The following is a 19,418-nucleotide window of genomic DNA, read 5'->3' on the forward strand; positions in this document are numbered from 1 at the left end:
AGTAATGTTGCTGTGAACATTCGTATACAAGTTTTTGTGTGGACGTACGTTTTCATTTCTCTTGGGTATGTACCTAGGTGTGGGATTTTGCTGGATCACATGGTAACTATGTGTTTAACCACTGAGGAGCTGCCAGGCTGTTTTCTACCATTTTTCACTCCCACCAGCAAAGGAGGGTTCTAGTTCCTCCACATCCTTGCCAACACTTTTTATTATGTTTTGATATTTTTAGGAGACGAAATTGTTTTGAATGTTTTGCCAAATTTAGATACTGAAAACAAGTATTCTCAATTTCATTCCATTTCAGTATAGAATCTAAATTTACCCAGTTGAAAATAGAAGCTCCTTAAAAAGATTCTTCCCTGCAAGAGGAGATTTTCCAATTCTAATTATACATTTAAAAAAGATAAAACTAGGGCTTCCCTGGTGGCGCAGTGGTTGAGAGTCCGCCTGCCGATGCAGCGGACACGGGTTCGTGCCCCGGTCCGGGAGGATCCCACATGCCGCGGAGCGGCTGGGCCCGTGGGCCATGGCCGCTGAGCCTGTGCGTCCGGAGCCTGTGCTCCGCAGCAGGAGAGGCCACAACAGTGAGAGGACCGCGTACCACAAAAAAACAAACAAACAAACAAACAAAAAAGATAAAACTAGCACACTTTGAGCTCTTATTTAATTTGTTCAGTTCCTCCTTTGCTTTTGTAGGGATAAATATCATTATCTTCCTGTTTGCAAACTTCATTTTCAATAATTGCAGTTTCCCGTAAACTTCAAAAGCTTTGGGGTTTTGGCGTCCATTTATCAAAAATTCTGAATGAAGATTTCCAAGTGATTTGAAGCAAAATGCAACCAAGATATGAAGGGATTATTTACAAGAAAAGCTAGATACCACTGTAAATCATTTAAATTGACTTACAAAGTAGTTTTTCAAAGGCTCAAACAATTCTAAACTTCGAATGACAGACGGCAAAGAGAGAACGCACACGCAGCCGTGCTGCCGCCGTTTCTGTAGTCGGCATCAGGAGCGTCACAGAAATCCTGCAGTGCAGTTACCCTCTGCGTGTATGTGTAATGTGTAAATTCTGACAACTGCAGCTTATTTTGCTCGGTAGAATGCAAATTTAGCAGCTTATTTGGATGCAGTTACAAAATAGATATGCATCTTAACCAATCCAAATAAATGTCTGCTTTCTGGGTTTCTTAATTTAGTAAGAATACTGTTTTTGTGATGCTAGGCTTCACTAAAACTTGTATTACCACGGCAAAAATAAGTTTATTTTCAAAGGTTTTAACTGAAGTTAAATAGCATTCATAGCAATGTCAGACATTTCACTTTTCAAGGAATGACCTTCCAAAAGCTTCACTTTGATTCTCCGAATTGTGATGAAAAAAATCAAATGATTATTAGAAATCAGGTAACTGATTTTTCTCTTCGAAGCCAGTTGGAAGGCACTCATTTAAAACTGACATGGTTAATTAGCCATGTGTTGAAGTGTGAACTTGGTTTATGGGTCTCTCATGTCACCAGATCGGACCAGGGAGGAATCGGGAAGCATACAGCGGAGGTCGATCAGACGTGTCCCAGCTTGTTTTAACGAAACTGTTGATAACCGAGACTGTCCGCAGCAAACCGGGACATATTGTCACTCTTTCCAGGCTCTGTCCTCAGACTTCTTTTCTTCTCTAACCACACTCAGTCCCTTAGTGACCTCACCCAACCCTGTAATTTTTAACACTGGGGTGTCCCAAGTTTACATCTCCAGCCCAGCCCTGCTCCCTGAACCCCAGGTTATAGGTCCCACCGCCTACCGTGACATCTCCCCGTGGTTGTCTCAGAGGCACCCCTCAACCCGAAACACAACTGCGCCTCCCCCCACGAGCTCCACAGCAGCCCCGTCTCCATCAGGGCTGACTCCAGCCCTCTGGCTGCTCATGGAAAAGACCATGAAGTCTCTGACTCCTTCATCTTATTCCCCACATCTGCTTCACCAGGAAATCACATCTGCTCTGTTTTAAAACACACCCAGCATCTTACACCTGTCACCACCTCCATGGCCACCAGATCCAAGTCACTGTCATTTTCTGCCCAAGATAGTGCAACAGCCTCCTCCTTGGTCTCCCTGCTTCTGCCTCTGCTCCTCTAGACCCTTTTCAGGACGGCAGCTCAGAGCCCTCCAGGGGCCCCCTGGTTCTCTCCGATGAGCATGACATCCCAGTCCTTACATCCGGCCATCCCACAAACGCTCTGACCTCATTTCCCGCTCCCACCCTCCTTATTCACTCTGCTCTTTGCAGAGTCCACGGTGGCACTCCTGTCCGTAGGCCTTTACGCTCAGCATTTTCTCTGCCTGAAAGCCTCTTGCCTCCCAGCATCTCCCCAGCCCGGCATCAGTGAGACCGCCTGTTGAAAACAGCAACATACCCCTTCCCTCCCCTGTCTCTTCCAATCCCCTGTCCCTTTCCAGACTTTATTTTTCTGTATAATAATATGTAGAGATGTACATGTATCACTATCTGATACTCAGATATTCTTAATTGTTTTTATTGGAATACAATATACGTACAGAAAAATGCACACGTCCTAAGAGTACAGCTTGCTGAATTTTCACAGTTAGAACATACCCATGGGCCCAGCACCCAGACCAAGGAACTGCGTGTTACCAGCTCCGCAGAGGGCCCCTCCTCTGCGCTCTTCCAGTCACTACTGCCCCTACCCCGACCACGTAACCGCTATCCTGACTTTTAACAGGGTCGTTCTATTTTTGTACTTTATATAAATGGAAGCACATAATGTGTGCTCTTTCTCTGTTTGGCCTCTTGCTCACAACATTGTGTCTGTGAGATTCATCATATTGTTTACGTAGTTGTAGGCCTTCATTCTCTTTGCTGTGAAGTAGTCCACTGGGTGAATATATATGCCTCTGGTGATGGACATTTGGGTAGTGTGCAAGATGGGACTGTTACGTGCTTGTGATGAACGTGTGTATGTCTCTCTGTTGGTAACTCAGGACATTCTTTGTTTGTTTATGTATTGGCTGTCATGTAAGCAGCATGAGGCAGAGATTCTTTTCTGTTTCGTTCACGTCTGTGTTCCCAGCGCCTAAAATAGTATCCAGCACATAACGGGTTCAATAAATGTTTGTTGAATGAATGAATGGATGCGTGAAATCCTTTTTCCTTCCCTTTTCATTTATCACAAGAGTCATGAGGCAATCCTTCTCTCTCTCCAAAGAATACAAAAAAAATTCAGTTCTACATTTTGCTTTAAATACTTGATATGGAACCTCCAGAAAGATGTGTAACGATCTACTTACTGTAGGAAAGCGTCAACAGAGACATATGCCTCTGGACCGTTGCTAAAAACTACTCACCATCTGGTGGATACATAATCAGTATACGGTGGCTGTGACCTTAATTCTCTTGCCAGTCCAAAGTCGGCAATTTTCACAAGTTCTGGGCCCATACAAAGCAAGTTTTCTGGTTTCATATCCCTATGAAAAAAGCCTTGGTAATACAGAGAGGAAAAACAATAATAAATCATCGTATCTAGACATATTTGATTTACTAACAAGATAGCTGAGCCTCTCTGTTCTAATTAGGAAGGTGAGCTTAGGAAAAAAATAAACCATATTTATTGTCTGCACAGTGATGGGAGGTGGGGACCCTGCTTTCAAAATAATTTGGCGAGGAAGTTCATACAGTATATGTGGCCATTAAAAATAAATATCCACATGTATTTCTGTTTGTGGATCCGGTGAGTTCAGGCACTGGGTTAGAAACTGCCACACTATGATTATCTCCGCTAATTTGAACAACACCCTTAAGGAGGTATTATGATCACCAGTGGGTAGCAGATGAGGAGGTTGAAGCTTGGAGAGAAGCAGTCTAGTGAAAGCTGAAGGAGCGCTGCATATCAGGCTTCAGTCAGTGAAGCTGGTCTTATCACTGCTCTACCACGTTGTAGTTTAACCTGCGATTCCTTGAGTATAATCACTTTGAGAAGTCCATTAAACACAAATAGAACGCCACACATTTGAATCAACTCCTTCCTTTAAAATTATTTAACAGCTCAGTTCTCCCCTGGTAGCTGCGTTGTTGAAACAACCCCAATAATTATAATGCTTATTTACCAATTTAATGTATAAAATAAATGGTTAGTTACCAAAGCTGCATGGCAGCCCAATGAAAATGAGGGCAGAAAGCCCTCCTTGCAAATGTCTAAGGAATAGGTAAAGCACACTGGTTGTACACAGATGACTTGTATCCTAATGACTTTGCAGGGTGGAGAATTAAGAACGGGCCTGGTCATCAATTGTAGGTGACCATCGTCATCACCAGAGGGTTTTCATGCAGATTTGAGCTAGGAAGTCTTTTCTAAACCTAAACTTTTTTAACCCCTTCAAAGCCAGCGTGGGCTCTCCGTGACATCTACAACAGTTCTGTACTCTGCTTACCTGGTACTCCTTACTCAAAATAGCTACTGAGATCCATCCATTTCGCTAACTTCCAAGAGAAACACATCGTAATTTCATAATATGAAGACAGGAATGGGAGCACGTGTGATGGTGAAGTGACATTAATCCATAAAATCTTAATTAAACCACAGTTAGGTTTTCCCCATCCTCACTAATATAAATATATTGGTAACTTGGTCCTAACTTTAACTAAAATATTAGTCCATTTCTTTTGACAGCTACTGTTTTTAAAATATCTATTTTCTCAAAGGATTACATCTGAGATGTTTACGAACTATGGCAAGAATAATTTAGCTTTTGTAAAAATGTCTATTGTTCCTGGAGTCTGGTTTCCCAGATCACTATGTAGGCACTTATAAAGCCAACTCTAGATTACTCATATGTTATTTACTTTCATCAACAATTTTTAAATTCCAAGCTGGTTTCCTCCTTCAATCCCTTATGCTCTGAAGTTGCTGATAGTTGATAAATATCCAAGGAATCTAAGCCAATTTTATTACTAGCCTAAAAAATACCAGCAAAACACAAAACTCTTTCCAAAAAGCAGAGAATTCCTGAGGCTTTTGGTTTTCCACATCACACTTGCTTCCATTAGCATAAATTAACGCAGGCAAATATCGAGAGTTAACCATGCTGACCAGAGTTTAAAAATGAGTTGAAGACCAGGAATCCAATATGAACAATTAAAATAGCATATATCCTTTACATTCCATGTAATTAATAAATGACTGACTTTTATCAATGGATTGTAATATATTTTCATGGGTTTTAGGCTTTTAAAGACCTTAATAGTTTACATAAGACAAAAAACCCCTGGGGATTCAGGAATGTTCTTACAATGCTTATATGGAATTCTGCATAGCATTTCTAGAAAATAAATTATTTCCTGTAGCAGTTAAAAGAGAAAGGAGAAAAGAAAATATAAAATATAGGATGAAACATGAAAGGAGGCTAATGGTGATTTTTGAATGCCTGTTCTCACAGTGCAGCAATGGTATGATATAAACTATCCTAATTTAATATCTAAACATCTAGTGATGCTAAACTAGAATCATTAAAAATTAATGATCATTAAATCACTAAAATTTTTCGTAATAATATTAACTTTATTTTGGTTTGATAGATACGCAAAAAACTATAAATTAAGATTACCTAAATAAGAAATGCATAAAAATAATTTCTCCAAATATAGAAATAACTAAATGTAAATACTAAGGAAGACTAGAAAATACCATAGCACAGGTGCTTTAAACTGTTTAAGTGTTAATTATTGATCATGATAGATCAGAGCATTCCAATCTTTTCCAAAAGAGGGACCTGTTTTTTTTTTTCATTTCCATGGTAAAATTAGGTGGAATGAGGTAGCAGGATGGGGTTAACTGAGACTAAAGGCTGATGATCAAACTGTAAAAAAATTCTGCTGTAGAGGAAGATAGTTACAGATTATAGAAATTCTATTTTCTATAGAATTATAGAAATTCTAAATTTTTAAAATAAAACTGTCAGTTAGTAGGCACATACTCCAAACTTGTAGTTATCCAATATAATATTATTTAACAGTTTATATACAATTCCTATGCATGACTGTGACAGTAATCTAAAGGGGCAGGGCAATGAAACCTACCATGTTTATGGATAAATGCCAGCCCTTGCAATATTTGATACATAATATTTCTGATGACCGACTCAGGGAACAACTTGTTTCTGTGAAGAAATGAACAAATAAACAGTGATGTAATTCAATTTGTAAAAAGAATGCTGTACACTAAAGGTTCAGTTATAGTATCAGAGCAGAGGTTTTGTATATTGGTCTTCAGTTGACATGGAAAAGAAGTTTACTTGAATAAAAAAGGCTGGTAAATTAATCCTCAAAAACAATATTTCAGGAAGTTAAGCTACCAAAAACAAAGTGTAAAAATACCACTAACCTCAAATAGCCCTTTACCATGTACAGTTGTTAATGGTTTAAATTATACTTTTGACATTGAATAGTATTCTAAACAATATCACTTTAATTTCCTTTTAATTTAGAAATCCAGAATTGAATCATGAAATTCCAAAGTTGAGTCTTTTTAATGTTCATTTGCAATTGCATTCACCACTTCCACTTATATATATATTTAAAATCATATGAAAGTATAATATTTCATGTATTTACATGTACTTAATTTTTTCTTCAAAATTATATCTCAGTATACCATGGATATGTTTATCATTTCATATATTTTGAAGAGCATAAATTATTATTAGAAGCCCAGAAGATTACCCATAATCCCACCACCTGATAAGGAAACTATTTTGATTTTTCAGCATTCTAATCCAGCCCTAATCCATCTGTGTGTATAACTTTTATATTAGGTGTCAATGTTACATAAATACAACTTTGGTTTCTGTTTTTTATTCACTTATAAGCACTCTTATAATCTTCATAATTATCACTTTTAATGGCTACAAAATAATGACATCAGTATTATACACTGTAATTACCAACCTATTCTCCCATTGATAGTTATTTATTTTAAATAGTTCAAAGAGGTAAGTGAAGCTTGGTATAGTCATTTAACAGAACACACTAGCTATGGTAACTATGAAGATTATGTATCAGCATTAAAAAATGCCCATAGGGCTTCCCTGGTGGCGCAGTGGTTGAGAATCTGCCTGCTAATGCAGGGGACGCGGGTTCGAGCCCTGGTCTGGGAAGATCCCACATGCCATGGAGCAACTAGGCCCGTGAGCCACAGCTACTGAGCCTGCACGTCTGGAGCCTGTGCTCCGCAACAAGAGAGGCCGCGATAGTGAGAGGCCCGCGCATCGCAATGAAGAGTGGCCCCCACTTGCCACAGCTAGAGAAAGCCCTGGCACAGAAACGAAGACCCAACACAGCCAAAAAAATAAATAAATACATTAATTAATTTTAAAAAGTGCCTATAAGTGAATAAATCAAACAGAAAAATGCATCACCACTAAAATTACAACTACATAGAAAATATGCATGTCTGTATACAGGAGCTAGAAAGAACTCTAGAAAAATAAACACTGATTTGAGAGGTAGAATATCCTTTACTTTTATTTTAACTGCTATTAATGTCATAATGATATCAGCCTGAAACATAACAGGCATTCAATACAGTATTTTTTGAAAGAAGGAATGATATGATTAAAGAAAAATTCACTGACCATCCTTAGACCTTGAGAGAGAGAGAGAGTGTGTGTGTGTGTAAGAAATATATAGAGAGAAATCAACATCATTCTACTGGGAAATTCATTTCATATTTTAGGCCCTTTTGCTGAACAACTCTGGCTTTAAAAACAGACAAAATGGACATTAAGCTCCCAGATGTGACCAGCAGCTACCACCAAAATGTTATCCTCTCCAAGCTCATGGCAGGCGACTGAAACTCTCCTTCTTTAGAGATTCTGTTTGTTTGTTTAAAAATTAAAATGAGAATTTCCTTGGGACTGGTAACACATTTTTATGATTCACTTAAGCATTCTAATAAACAAGTGTATTAGATCCTTTCTTAAAAGCAACTTCATTCTTTCCTCCATTCCTTCATTAACCTTTTGCAAGATGCTTGGGAGAGTAAGAAAGAAAATTTTCTCGATTTTGCCCAAGGCCAGCTTTATTATTGAGTATTAAACTATAGATAGATTTTTGTTTCAAAAAGTATAGCTAGATAGTGTGTTTATATGAAATATTTACCTTGACTTTTAAGTTATTACCATGGAAAAATGATGGTTCTTCAACGTTAGATATTATCCTTTGATAAAGATAACTAATTTAAAGCTACCTCATGGACTGATAGATCTGTACATTACCAAGTGTGACATAATGAAGGGATCCAAGGGACCCATGGAGGAGACAATAAGGAAAAAGTTTTCATAAAGACATACCTGTCTTTCATTAATTGATAGAGGTTTTCTTTCATATATTCAAATATAAAATAAAGATGGTCATTTTCTCTGATAACTTCTTTCAGTTTAATCACATTGGCATGATTAAGTTTCTTCAGAGACTGCAATAGAGCAAATGAGCATTAAAATTCTAAAAGCAAAAAAAAAAAAATAAAAATTCTTAAAGCAAAGTTATAGAAGTTGGCACAATCTCATCAATGCTAGGATGATAAGTACCTTAAGTAGTTTTCCATTTCTTCTAAATTCATTAATGAATTTTTAATATCTATAAAAATTTCCATGTCTAAAAACATCTAGAACATCTATTTAAGTAAGCAGTGGGCTTCCCTGGTGGCGCAGTGGTTAAGAACCTACCTGCCAATGCTGGGGACATGGGTTCAAGCCCTGGTCCGGGAAGATCCCACATGCTGCAGAGCAGCTAAGCCTGTGAGCCACAACTACTGAAGCCCACGTGCCTAGAGCCCGTGCTCTGCAACAAGAGAAGCCACCGCAATGAGAGAAGCCCTCGCACCGCAACGAAACGTAGCCCCCACTCACCGCAACTAGAGAAAGCCCAAGCACAGCAACGAAGACCCAATACAGCCAAAAATAAATAAATAAATAATTTTTTTAAAAATTAAAAAAATATAAAGTAATCAGTAATTGTCTAAGTAATGAATATAAGTGCAAAAATAAACCAGGTCAACAATAGCTGCAAAACATTTGTCACTTTTTTTTTTCTTGGTCATTAAATAGGTTTAACTTTTTCTGACTTAACTATGTGGAAAGCCATGCAAAAGTCTCCAAAAATTTATCCAAGTTATACAACATAAAATATAAAGAAATGGTATGTGGTAATTAAAAAAATTATCTTTCCTTTGATAATATGGATTAAAATGCTCTTTTAAAAGTGAGAGTATACTTTTAAATATGAGGGTAGTTACTTTCTGTTCTCCACTGACATTCTGATGAGAAATGAGAAATTAGGAACATAAAAACATAAGAAATATAATTATCTTTGGTCTGCTTCCCTCAGAGAACAGAACCATCTTCTTAGCTACCATCCTCAGAAATGAGACACATGTGAGGTAGAGCTAAGGCCTTCTGGGGTTCTTTTCATCTCTGGGATTTTACCTTAACTTCTCTCAAGTTCATACATTCATCCCAAGAATAGAACTTTCTCTTCATTCTGCAATAAAAAAAGAAAAGTTTAGTGTGTGGGGACCAGGGATTTGAAGACACAATTTACACCATTGGCTTTCTTACTCTATAATTAGTTCACTTTGGGCAAAAAGCTGTGATATCTCTTTTCCTTCCTCCTTAAAAGGATATCATCTCCCTTCTGTGTATCTCAAGGCCATTTGGTGCAGGTTCATGACTGTGTCACTTCTTGGGCAAATTGCCTAATGACTTCTCTGTGCTGCAAACTGCTTAGCTATAAAGTAGGAACTACTGCATAAGAAAATCCTATTGTAAACTGCTTAGTTCAGCACTCAGTACATGCTATTGTAGATCTCCTTATTTTTACTGCTTTCTGTGGTCAGCTACAATAAGGTATGAAGGGCATCACTACTATTATCTCTAAAATATCCTTAGTGAATCAGAATTTCAGTTATACTCATTCAGGCGCTAGAAATTTATGAAGGAGCTTGAAGAAATTGAGGGCTTACCAACTTACCAAAAGATACGTTTCAGTACTATAGACTTATAAATGTCTTGCTAAAATGATAAAAGTAAACCTAGCACAGTGCTTAATTTGAAATAAAATAGAAGTCAATTCAAATATAGTATAAAAGTATTTTAGTAAATTGATCAAATCCATGCAAAACTATACATATAATCTCTGATTCTTAAAAAGTAATTATAGAATTTTTCATCCAGTGTTTTAGAGGCTAGTTAATATATCCAAGTTCCTTTTCAAAATTTAGTACAAATTGAAACTTTTATTCTTCTTAAAAATCTGTACTAGCTGCATCCACATATACTAATATGCTGCTTTCTTTTCAGCAGTTACTAGTTATCAATACTACCCTAAGGTAACCCACGTATCTATATGCAGCAAATACAGAAGTTTCCTTGCAAAACAATTATCCCGCTTTCTAAAGGAATTAATTATAAAAAATTAAACCAATTTGTTAGAATTCCTTTTAGATTCCCTGCCATCTTCTCTTTCATTTATTGATTCATCCAACACCGACATGCCAGGGTGATGAAATCAGAGATGGTTACCCTGATGCTTCCCATCTCACAGGAGATAGACTTTAGTTAACACAAAACAGACATACAAATGAGCTTTCAGGATCATGAGATGAATTGGCCAGGCCCCAGGCCTTTTTGATGAGGCAGTATTTCAGATGAGACCTGAAAGACAGAAGGTGCCAGCATGTGAAGGCTGAAGAAAAGATTCAGCCAGACAGAAACAGCTAGAAAGAGCTGGGCTGGTTAGCGGAAATGAGAGACCACCTCACGTCGATCCTTGTTCCTTTAATGCCCGGAGCTGATTTTCATGGCTGTGAGGTCACCGTTCCTGCTCTGCTTTTTCTCCCGTAGCACTTTACCCACCTTCTTGCATACCATATAGTTTACTTTTATGTTTAGTCCTTCTCCCCTCTCCTCACACGCAAGCTCCTTGAGGACACCTCCACATTTCTGCTCAGTTTCTGGCACATAGGAAGTGCTCAATCAGTGTTTACTAAATGGATGGATGGATTTCGAGACCCACAGCTGGGGTCCTGAGGAGCTGTCCCACAAACAGGAGACCCTCAGGAATGGAATAGCCTCTCAGGTCCTTAAAGGGCAGAGAGCTTAGGAATATTTGTTAATTTAATGAGGTGCGGGGATCTTACCGACACCCCCTAGAATGAATTCTGTTACAGATTTTTTTTGGAGATGGCAACAGATACCACAAGGTTCTTACCAGTGACCTAAATTAAATTTCCCAAGGGAAAAACTCTCTTGCTTCTAGGCCTTCATACATATTATTCTTACAGCTTGGAATATTCTTCCCCTCCTCTTGAGAATTTTTGTCATTCTCAAGATCTCATTTTATGGGGGAAGCCTTCCAAGATACCTCTGCAGCATTGCTCCTCTGTGCTCCCATAGGCCCCGGTATCCCCCCATCATAGGACTGATCATATTTTGTGTTGTCACTTTTGTAATTTGTTGGTCTATTTATAACTCATCTGTCCCATCCCCATTTGTCCCGAGCACCAAGTGTAATCGTAGCTTAACAATTACGTGTTGAATGAATTTTTAAACTTTTTGCAAGCCTTCCAAATGACTCATCCTCTTCTCATTCATTTTTACTCTGTCTTTAATTAGGGTAGGAACACTGTCTGGCACATAGTAGATACTGAATGTGGCAGACACTCTGACTTGTCTATCCAAGAGCCACTTTTCTTCTCTTCTTTATTAACATAGATCAGCTTTAACCCAGGGATACAAAATGGCCACCGAAGTACTCAGTTTCCCAGCTTCCCTTATTGCTACGTGTGCCACGTGACACACTCCTGGCCACTGAGGAGAAACCAGAAGTCTTCTGGAGAGGGGTGGGGGGAAGCTTTCGCTTTCCTAATGAGAAGAAAGTACAGCAACTGACTGACAGTAACAGTAACTGTTTCAGCTCTTCCTTATTTCTTCTTACTCGGAACTCACTCAAGGTCTAGACTGCTACAGCTATGTTTTTAAATTTTTTTATTCAAGTATGGTTGATTTACAATGTTGTGTTAATTTCTGCTGCACAGCCAAGTGACTCAGTTATATGTCTATATATATTCTTTTCCATATTCTTTTCCATTATGGTTTATTACAGGATATTGAATATAGTTCCTTGTGCTGTATAGTAGGACCTTGTTTATCCATTCTCTATATGAGTTTTCATGTATCTGCTAATCTCAAACTCCAAGTTCATCCCTCTACCGACCCCCTCCCCCTTGGCAACCACAAGTCTGTTCTCTATGTCTGTGAGTCTGTTTCTGTTTCACAGATAAGTTCATTGGTGTCATATTTTAGGTTCCACATATAAGCGATATCATACGATATTTGTCTTTCTCTTTCTGACTCATTTCACTTAGTATGATAATCTCTAGGTCCATCCATGTTGCTGCAAATGGCATTATTTCATTCCTTTTTATGGCTGAGTAATATTCCATTGTATATATGTGCCACATCTTCTTTATCCATTCATCTGTCGATGGGCATTTAGGTTGCTTCCATGTCTTGGCTATTGTAAATAGTGCTGCTATGAATGCAGGGGTGCATGTATCTTTTTGAATTATAGGTTTTTCTGGGTATATGCCCAGGAGTGGGATTGCTGGATCATATGGTAGGTCTATTTTTAGTTTTTTGAGGAACCTCCATACTGTTCTCCATAGTGGCTGCACCAATTTACATTCCCACCAACAATGTAGGCGGGTTCCCTGTTCTCCACACCCTCTCCTACTGCAGCTATTTTTTGAAGACAAAAGAACCTAGGTCTGTGATAACAGCATTGAGACAAGGTATGAGCCCTGGGCTGCCTACCTCAAAACATTTTACAATGTGAAACAAATAAATCCCTATTTAATTTACTTTTGGTTCGTTTTTTTAATTTCATACACCGAAAGCATTCCTAAATTATACACGTATGACTTCTTCTCAGCATTCAATCTATTTGACTTCTTAAAGGATTTGACCTCTCACTTCTCTCAAGGTCTTACCCAGCTCTATGCAGGTGAGGCCCAATTCCCCATTTTATGAAACTGAAGACTGAAACAAACACATGATCTTGCCACACAGAAGCAATAATGAACATTTTGTTATAGAAAACAAACCAACGGTAATAACCTTAAATGATACCGCGAGACCCAACCCTCATTCTCATTTTCTTACCCCCTCTCCTCGGAAGCCACAGATTTCACGAAGTTTATGTAAATCTTTACAGTCCTTTTAAAGATATTTTTACGTATAACCTTATTTATGTGTAATGAAGTATTCATCTGTGTGAATTTACATAATTGCTTAACCCACAAATAAGGATGATTTCATCTCATTTTGTCTGATACTTACACCTCATTTATTATTTTTTTCTCTTGTTGCCTTAGTTAGGGTCTCCAGTTCAATCTTGATCAGTAGGGGATATAGCAGGCACTCTGGTCTTAAAACCAACTTTATAAGAAGTACCTGTAATATTTCACCTTTAAGTCAGGGAAGTTTCTTCTTTTTCCTATTTTTCATTTCAGTTATTGTATATTGTACATTTACTTATTTGATAATAATGGCTATTTAACAATATTTTATAAAAGTATTTTCTTATATATGTAAAGTTTTAGATCATGATAGTGTAAAGTTTTTAACATTTGATAAACATTTGTTAAAGCATTTAAATTTTAGATCATCATTTAGTTGATGTTGTAATCAGTTTCCAAGACTCGTTCTGGGGAAGCCAATTGCCATGTCATGAGGACACTCAAGTGACTGTCTGTGGAGCCCCATATAGAGAGAAATTGAGGCCTCTTTTTGTCCTTATAAAAAAAGGAAATTTGGACACAGAGATAGGCATCGAGGGAAGCTGATGTGGGAGGGATACAGAGAGAAAACACCATGAATAAGTCAAGGAGAAAGGCCTACAATAGATCCTGTCCTCCGGGCCCCCAGCAGAAACCAACGCTGCTGACACCTTGATTTTAGACTTCTAGCCTCCAAAACTGTCTCAATAAATCTCTGCTGTTTAAGCCACCCAGTCTGTGGCTTAAACTTTGCGACAGAAGCCAAGTATGAGCCAAATGTTGCTCTAAATTCCTACGTTGAAGTCCTGACCTCCCAGTACCTCAGAGTGTATTTGGAGGTAGACCTTAAAGAGGTGATTCAGGTTAAGTGAGGTCTTTAGGGTAGGTCCTAATCCGATATGACTGATGTCCTTATAAGAAGAGATGAGGACACGACATGCACAGAGAGACGATCGTGTGAAGACATGGGGAGAAGAGAGCCATCTACAAGCCAGGGAGAGAGGCCTTACGTGAACCAACCATGTTAGCTGACACCTTGATCTCTGACTTCTAGCCTCCAGAACTGTGAGGAAATAAATACATTGTTTAAATCACCCAGTCTGTGGTACTTCGTTGTAGCACCCCCAGCAGACTGATACAGTGAACCACCTTGGGCATGGGTGCTCCAGCCCTGGTTCAGCCTGCAGATGACTGTGACCTTGGCCCACCTCTTACTGCCACCTCACGAGAGACCTGTAGCCTGAACCACAGCTGAGCTACTCCTAAATTCCTGACTCACAGAAACTTTGAATTAATCAATGTTTGTTCTTGTCTTAAATCATTAAGCTTTGGGGTAATTTTTTTTTACATATGATAGATAACAGATACAGTGGATTAAAGAAATAAGATAATTAACTCTATTTAATTGGTAAGGTCCGGAAAATTCCATATGCCACTCAGAACTCAGTTTGATACTATGAATACCATCTGATTTTGAGACCTATTGTTTCAAAGAAACAATAAGCTCTACTCTGTACTCAGCTTTAAGTTCCAAAATTACCTTCAGTTTCAGTTCAAATGTATCATGCATGAAAAGCAGAGGCCTTATATTTTTTGATTTGTCCATGTAGCTGGACAAATCAGAAAATTAACATATGTGGGGATCAGCTGAACTCCTTTTTGGCAGTGTTTTCTCCAGAATGGCGTTCGATACTAGCCTAATGAGCGTGGGGTCTAAACCAGACTTCTCTCTGTACTTGTATACAGTCTCAAGCAAGCAAAGGAAAAGAAAGATTGGCAAACTTGGCAATGTTGCCCATGGTACCTTTTGATGGCCACCAGCTCCCCTGATTCGATACTCTTGCCCATCAGCACACTCCCATAAGTGCCGTCCCCCAGCTGTCTCATGGTTGTGTATCGGTTCATCTTGGAAAAATAACGCAGCACAAGTTGTTGACTGAAATGACTTCCTTGTTGAATATAAATGCTTCTTTATTTTTGTTCGTTTTTGCCCTTAGACTGTTGTTGCTACACTGGTGACAGGCTTGTCATCATTAAGCACAGGCTCTTCCCCAAGATTATGTAGGTTCATAAGATATAGCAATAAGGAATCTGGCAAGGAAACAGTGCTTCCATTCTTATGAACACCCTGTAAAAAAAGCAAAACAAGAATAAAAGGGATTTTCATTAAAGAACCTCTTCCAAAAATTTACTGGTAACCTAGGAAAATTATAAATACCAACGTGTTAAGCATGTGTCATTAAATCAATTGTGCGATGCGAACGATGTTCACCTATAAAAGACTGACGGTACTCACTGGTGAATGCTTCATTTACACGGTGCCATGTTACTTATCGCATGAACGTTCAATAAATACTGGCTTAATGATTTGCATGATTGCTTTTTTACTGACTATATAATGTAATCTATGTTAGTCCAAATCAGATTTTGGGAAGTCAGACGCTCTACTATGTCCATTCCTTGAATCAATGTTTGCATCATATTTAATTTGGACCATAATCCCTTATTTGAAACTCCTGGGCCAGACGTGTTTGGAATCCAGGAATTTGCATATTTTAGAAAAGTAATATGGTACGTAACACCTCCCAAGCCGCATCTTAATGTGCCCGTAGAAAAATGTTTGAAAAGTACACTAAGTAAAATAAATGAAGACCATAAATGACCTCGCGTCATTCGGGTCATGTTTTGTTGCAGATGAATTTGCACAGATTAACTTTTTATTTTTTATAAATTTATTTTTTTGTTTGTTTGTTTTTATTTTTGGCTGCATTGGGTCTTCGTTGCCGTGCTGGGCTTCCTCTGGTTGTGGTGAGTGTGGGCTACTCTTCGTTGCGGTGCGCAGGCTTCTCATTGTCATGGCTTCTCTTGTTGCGGAGCATGGGCTCTAGGTGCGCAGGCTTCAGTAGTTGTGGCACGTGGGCTCAGTAGTTGTGGCTCACAGGCTCTAGAGTGCAGGCTCAGTAGTTGTGGCGCACAGGCTTAGTTGCGCGGCATGTGGGATCTTCCCGGGCCAGGGAGTGAATCCATGTACCCTGCATTGGCAGGCGGATTCTTAACCACCGTGCCACCAGGGAAGCCCCAGATTAATTTTTAAAAATTCATCTTTCAGAGCTTTGAGGGTTTCAAAACTACAGAAAAGGGATTGTGGATCTGTATATATTTGAAAGGTACAAGTTTCTCTAGGTTCTGATTTTGTAACTATTATTAAAGAAAACACACAAAGCACATAAAGCTTTAGTGTCTACCTCATTAAAACAGCGTTCAGTAACTTCCTCCCATTGTTCTGTCTTAGTTCTGCATTCAAGGAACAATTTCGCATTTCATACCTGTTTATCATTCTTATGTTGCTTTAAAAAATCTCTATCATTCTGTTACAAGGCTGTATGCTTAGTTACAAAGCGCAACAACATGTTTGGCACTATCAAATAGTTTGTTTTAAAATGCCTTTTACAGGGACTTACCTGGTGGCTCAGTGGTTAAGAATCCGCCTGCCAATGCAGGGGACACAGGTTTGAGCCCTGGTCCAGGAAGATCCCACATGCTGTGGAGCAACTAAGCCCGTGTGCCACAACTACTGAGCTTGCGCTCTAGAGCCCGCAAGCCACAACTACTGAGCCTGTGTGCCACAACTACTGAGCCTGTGAGCCACAACTACTGAAGCCCGTGCGCCTAGAGCCTGTGCTCTGCAACAAGAGAAGCCACCGCAATGAGAAGCCTGTGCACCGCAACAAAGAGCAGCTCCTGCTCGCTGCAACTTGAGAAAGCCCGTGCACAGCAACGAAAACCCAATTCAGCCAAAAATAAATAAATAATAAATTTGAAAAAAAATAAAATACCTTTTACAGGGAATTCCCTGGTGGTCCAGTGGTTAGGACTACATGCTTTCACTGCCGAGGGCCCGAGTTTGATCCCCGGTTGGGGACTAAGATCCCACAAGCCGTGCGGTGTGGCCAAAAAATAAAATGCCTTTTATAATCTGGTGCTTAACTCAAAGATTTTTTTTTTTTTTTGCGGTACGCAGGCCTCTCGCTGTTGTGGCCTCTCCCGTTGCGGAGCACAGGCTCTGGACACGCAGGCTCAGTGGCCATGGCTCACGGGCCCAGCCGCTCTGCGCCATGTGGGATCCTCCCGGACCGGGGCACGAACCCTTGTCCCCTGCATCGGCAGGCGGACTCAACCACTGCACCACCAGGGAAGCCCAAAGATTTTTTTTTTTTTTTCACTGTAGCATGATCTCCACGACATAAAATCATAAAAAATTGCTTCTCTATTAGATGCAGAAATTTAGGAGCGACAAGAATATGTTTTAGTTGTCAAAGTACCTAAGGCTTCCAAAAATAGGCTTTCTGAGGAAACATGGCAGAGAAGTGCGCTACAGCTGTGTTGTTTCCTTTATACAGGAACACATTTGTCCACAGGACACTTTGGAAGAAGCTGTGGGGCTTTTAAATAACAGGGAGTGTGTGTTAATTTGTCATTTATTTTACTTCATATAGAGAATAATCACTTCAAAGGCACATGAGAGGTAGTTTAGGCCATGCTAACTCTGTGGCCAGGATCTTGAAAAAGAGATCACGATAGTAAATTCCAGTTCTGTTTAGTGGTTCCTTCATTTTTCTCAGCTTAAATCTGAGCAAATGGTCTTAACACATGCCAGCAAATGGTTCCCCATTTGCCTGAAAATGAAGTTCTTTTGTAAGTGGTCATTACATTATACACAGACACAGATTCTAAATATTAAGGCATTAATATAGAGAAAGGTAACATCCCCGCCTCCTCACATATTTCCTGACCAAAACGTGTATTTGCTTTTCTTCATTTTTCCTTTATCTGGATAAGGAAATAGAAGTTTGAAAGCTCTTTGGGGGGTTGTTTTGTACCCTGTACTATGATTAAACAAAACATGGACTCTGAAGTGTATTTCTTCTGATCACTTAGACTCTTATTAAATCAGTATTTTGCATTTTATTATCAGCATGTTAAATTGTTTTTCTTTCTTTTCTTTTTTTTTTTTTTGCTGCACCAGGCAGCTTGTGGGACCTTAGTTCATCAGTCAGGGATTGAACCCCATTCACTGCAGTGAAAGCGTCGAGTCCTGACCACTGAACCGCCAGGGAATCCCTAAATTGCTTGACATTCTTTTCTAGCTTTTCTGTTTAAGGTGACATACACTTATCTCTTTCAAGGAAATGTGCTTTCTAGAGGTTTACTGATTCTTTCTGGTTAAGTAACAATACAGAGAATAAATTTGTCCAAAAGGCCATGGTGTTTATCATATCAGTAAAATTATACAGTAAAAACACAGAGGGATCAAATGACCTATGAGCAGTCAGAGAATCAATGATGGAGTCAGTGGAATACTTGCATTAGCCTGAAGCTGTTTGGGTTTTTAGTGCAGTCCCCAGCTGCTAAACAACCCACTCCTGTCAGCTTTTACAATCACTGGTGCACCTAAAGGAACCACCGCTCTCTGCTGCCAAACCATATAGAAACTACCCCGCAATGAAAGCTGCCCACCCCCTCCACCCCCTAAAGATTCCTAACTCCTCACCCTAAAACGCCAAGATGCTATAAACAACCGGGAAAGTGCACAGGGTGAGCCCCACCCTGGCTACACCCTGGGGCTACATCTGTCTCGTCCTGATACCTGGAAGGACTTAGTGAAAAATTATAGGCCAGAAACAGTGAAGGGAAAGAGTGTGAGTGGGGGAGAAGGGAGTCTTCCTGGAGTTCCTTAAGAAAATTATTATTTTTACCCAACCCCCCAAAAGTATTTAATTAAGAATTTTAATGGGATAAATAGCATCTTCTTTTCTTTGCAAATCTGCTGCACATGTAACAAATTGTTTTCTTGTTCATACCTCACTGAGGACAGGTATTGAGGGTCTGAGAGGTAGGCAGTTATGTAGGCACTTCTGGAAAAGGACAAACGGCTTGAGAAGGGAGTGAAGGAGGGAGCGGCACAGATGGGGAGAGAAGTTCAGAGTAAGAGATGCCAGAAACATTGAAACTTCCCCTTGCAGCGGCTCAACAACCTGCAAAAGTGGGATTAACTGCCTCTTTCCCATCC

General features: G+C 39.3%; 1 protein-coding gene across 4 annotated transcripts in view; it reads right to left on the reverse strand.

The window, feature by feature from the left end:
- Nucleotides 1–15,253, reverse strand: part of MAK (male germ cell associated kinase) — a gene marked incomplete at both ends in the record, with an annotated part of 41,154 nt that extends 25,901 nt beyond the window's left edge. For 3 of the 4 annotated variants that reach the window (XM_082664371.1, XM_082664370.1, XM_082664369.1), the window contains 5 exons: nt 3,366–3,498; nt 6,094–6,173; nt 8,364–8,485; nt 9,498–9,552; nt 15,153–15,253. In XM_082664371.1, the coding sequence (XP_082520497.1) occupies nt 3,366–3,498; nt 6,094–6,173; nt 8,364–8,485; nt 9,498–9,552; nt 15,153–15,253 (491 nt within the window). The remainder of the gene's footprint in view (nt 1–3,365; nt 3,499–6,093; nt 6,174–8,363; nt 8,486–9,497; nt 9,553–15,152) is intronic. The other variant, XM_082664372.1, reaches the window with a different exon arrangement.
- Between the last annotated feature and the right edge of the window lie 4,165 nt (nt 15,254–19,418).

The sequence above is a fragment of the Grampus griseus genome, assembly GCF_964374135.1.
Source record: "Grampus griseus genome assembly, chromosome: 10".
NCBI lineage: Eukaryota > Metazoa > Chordata > Mammalia > Artiodactyla > Delphinidae > Grampus > Grampus griseus.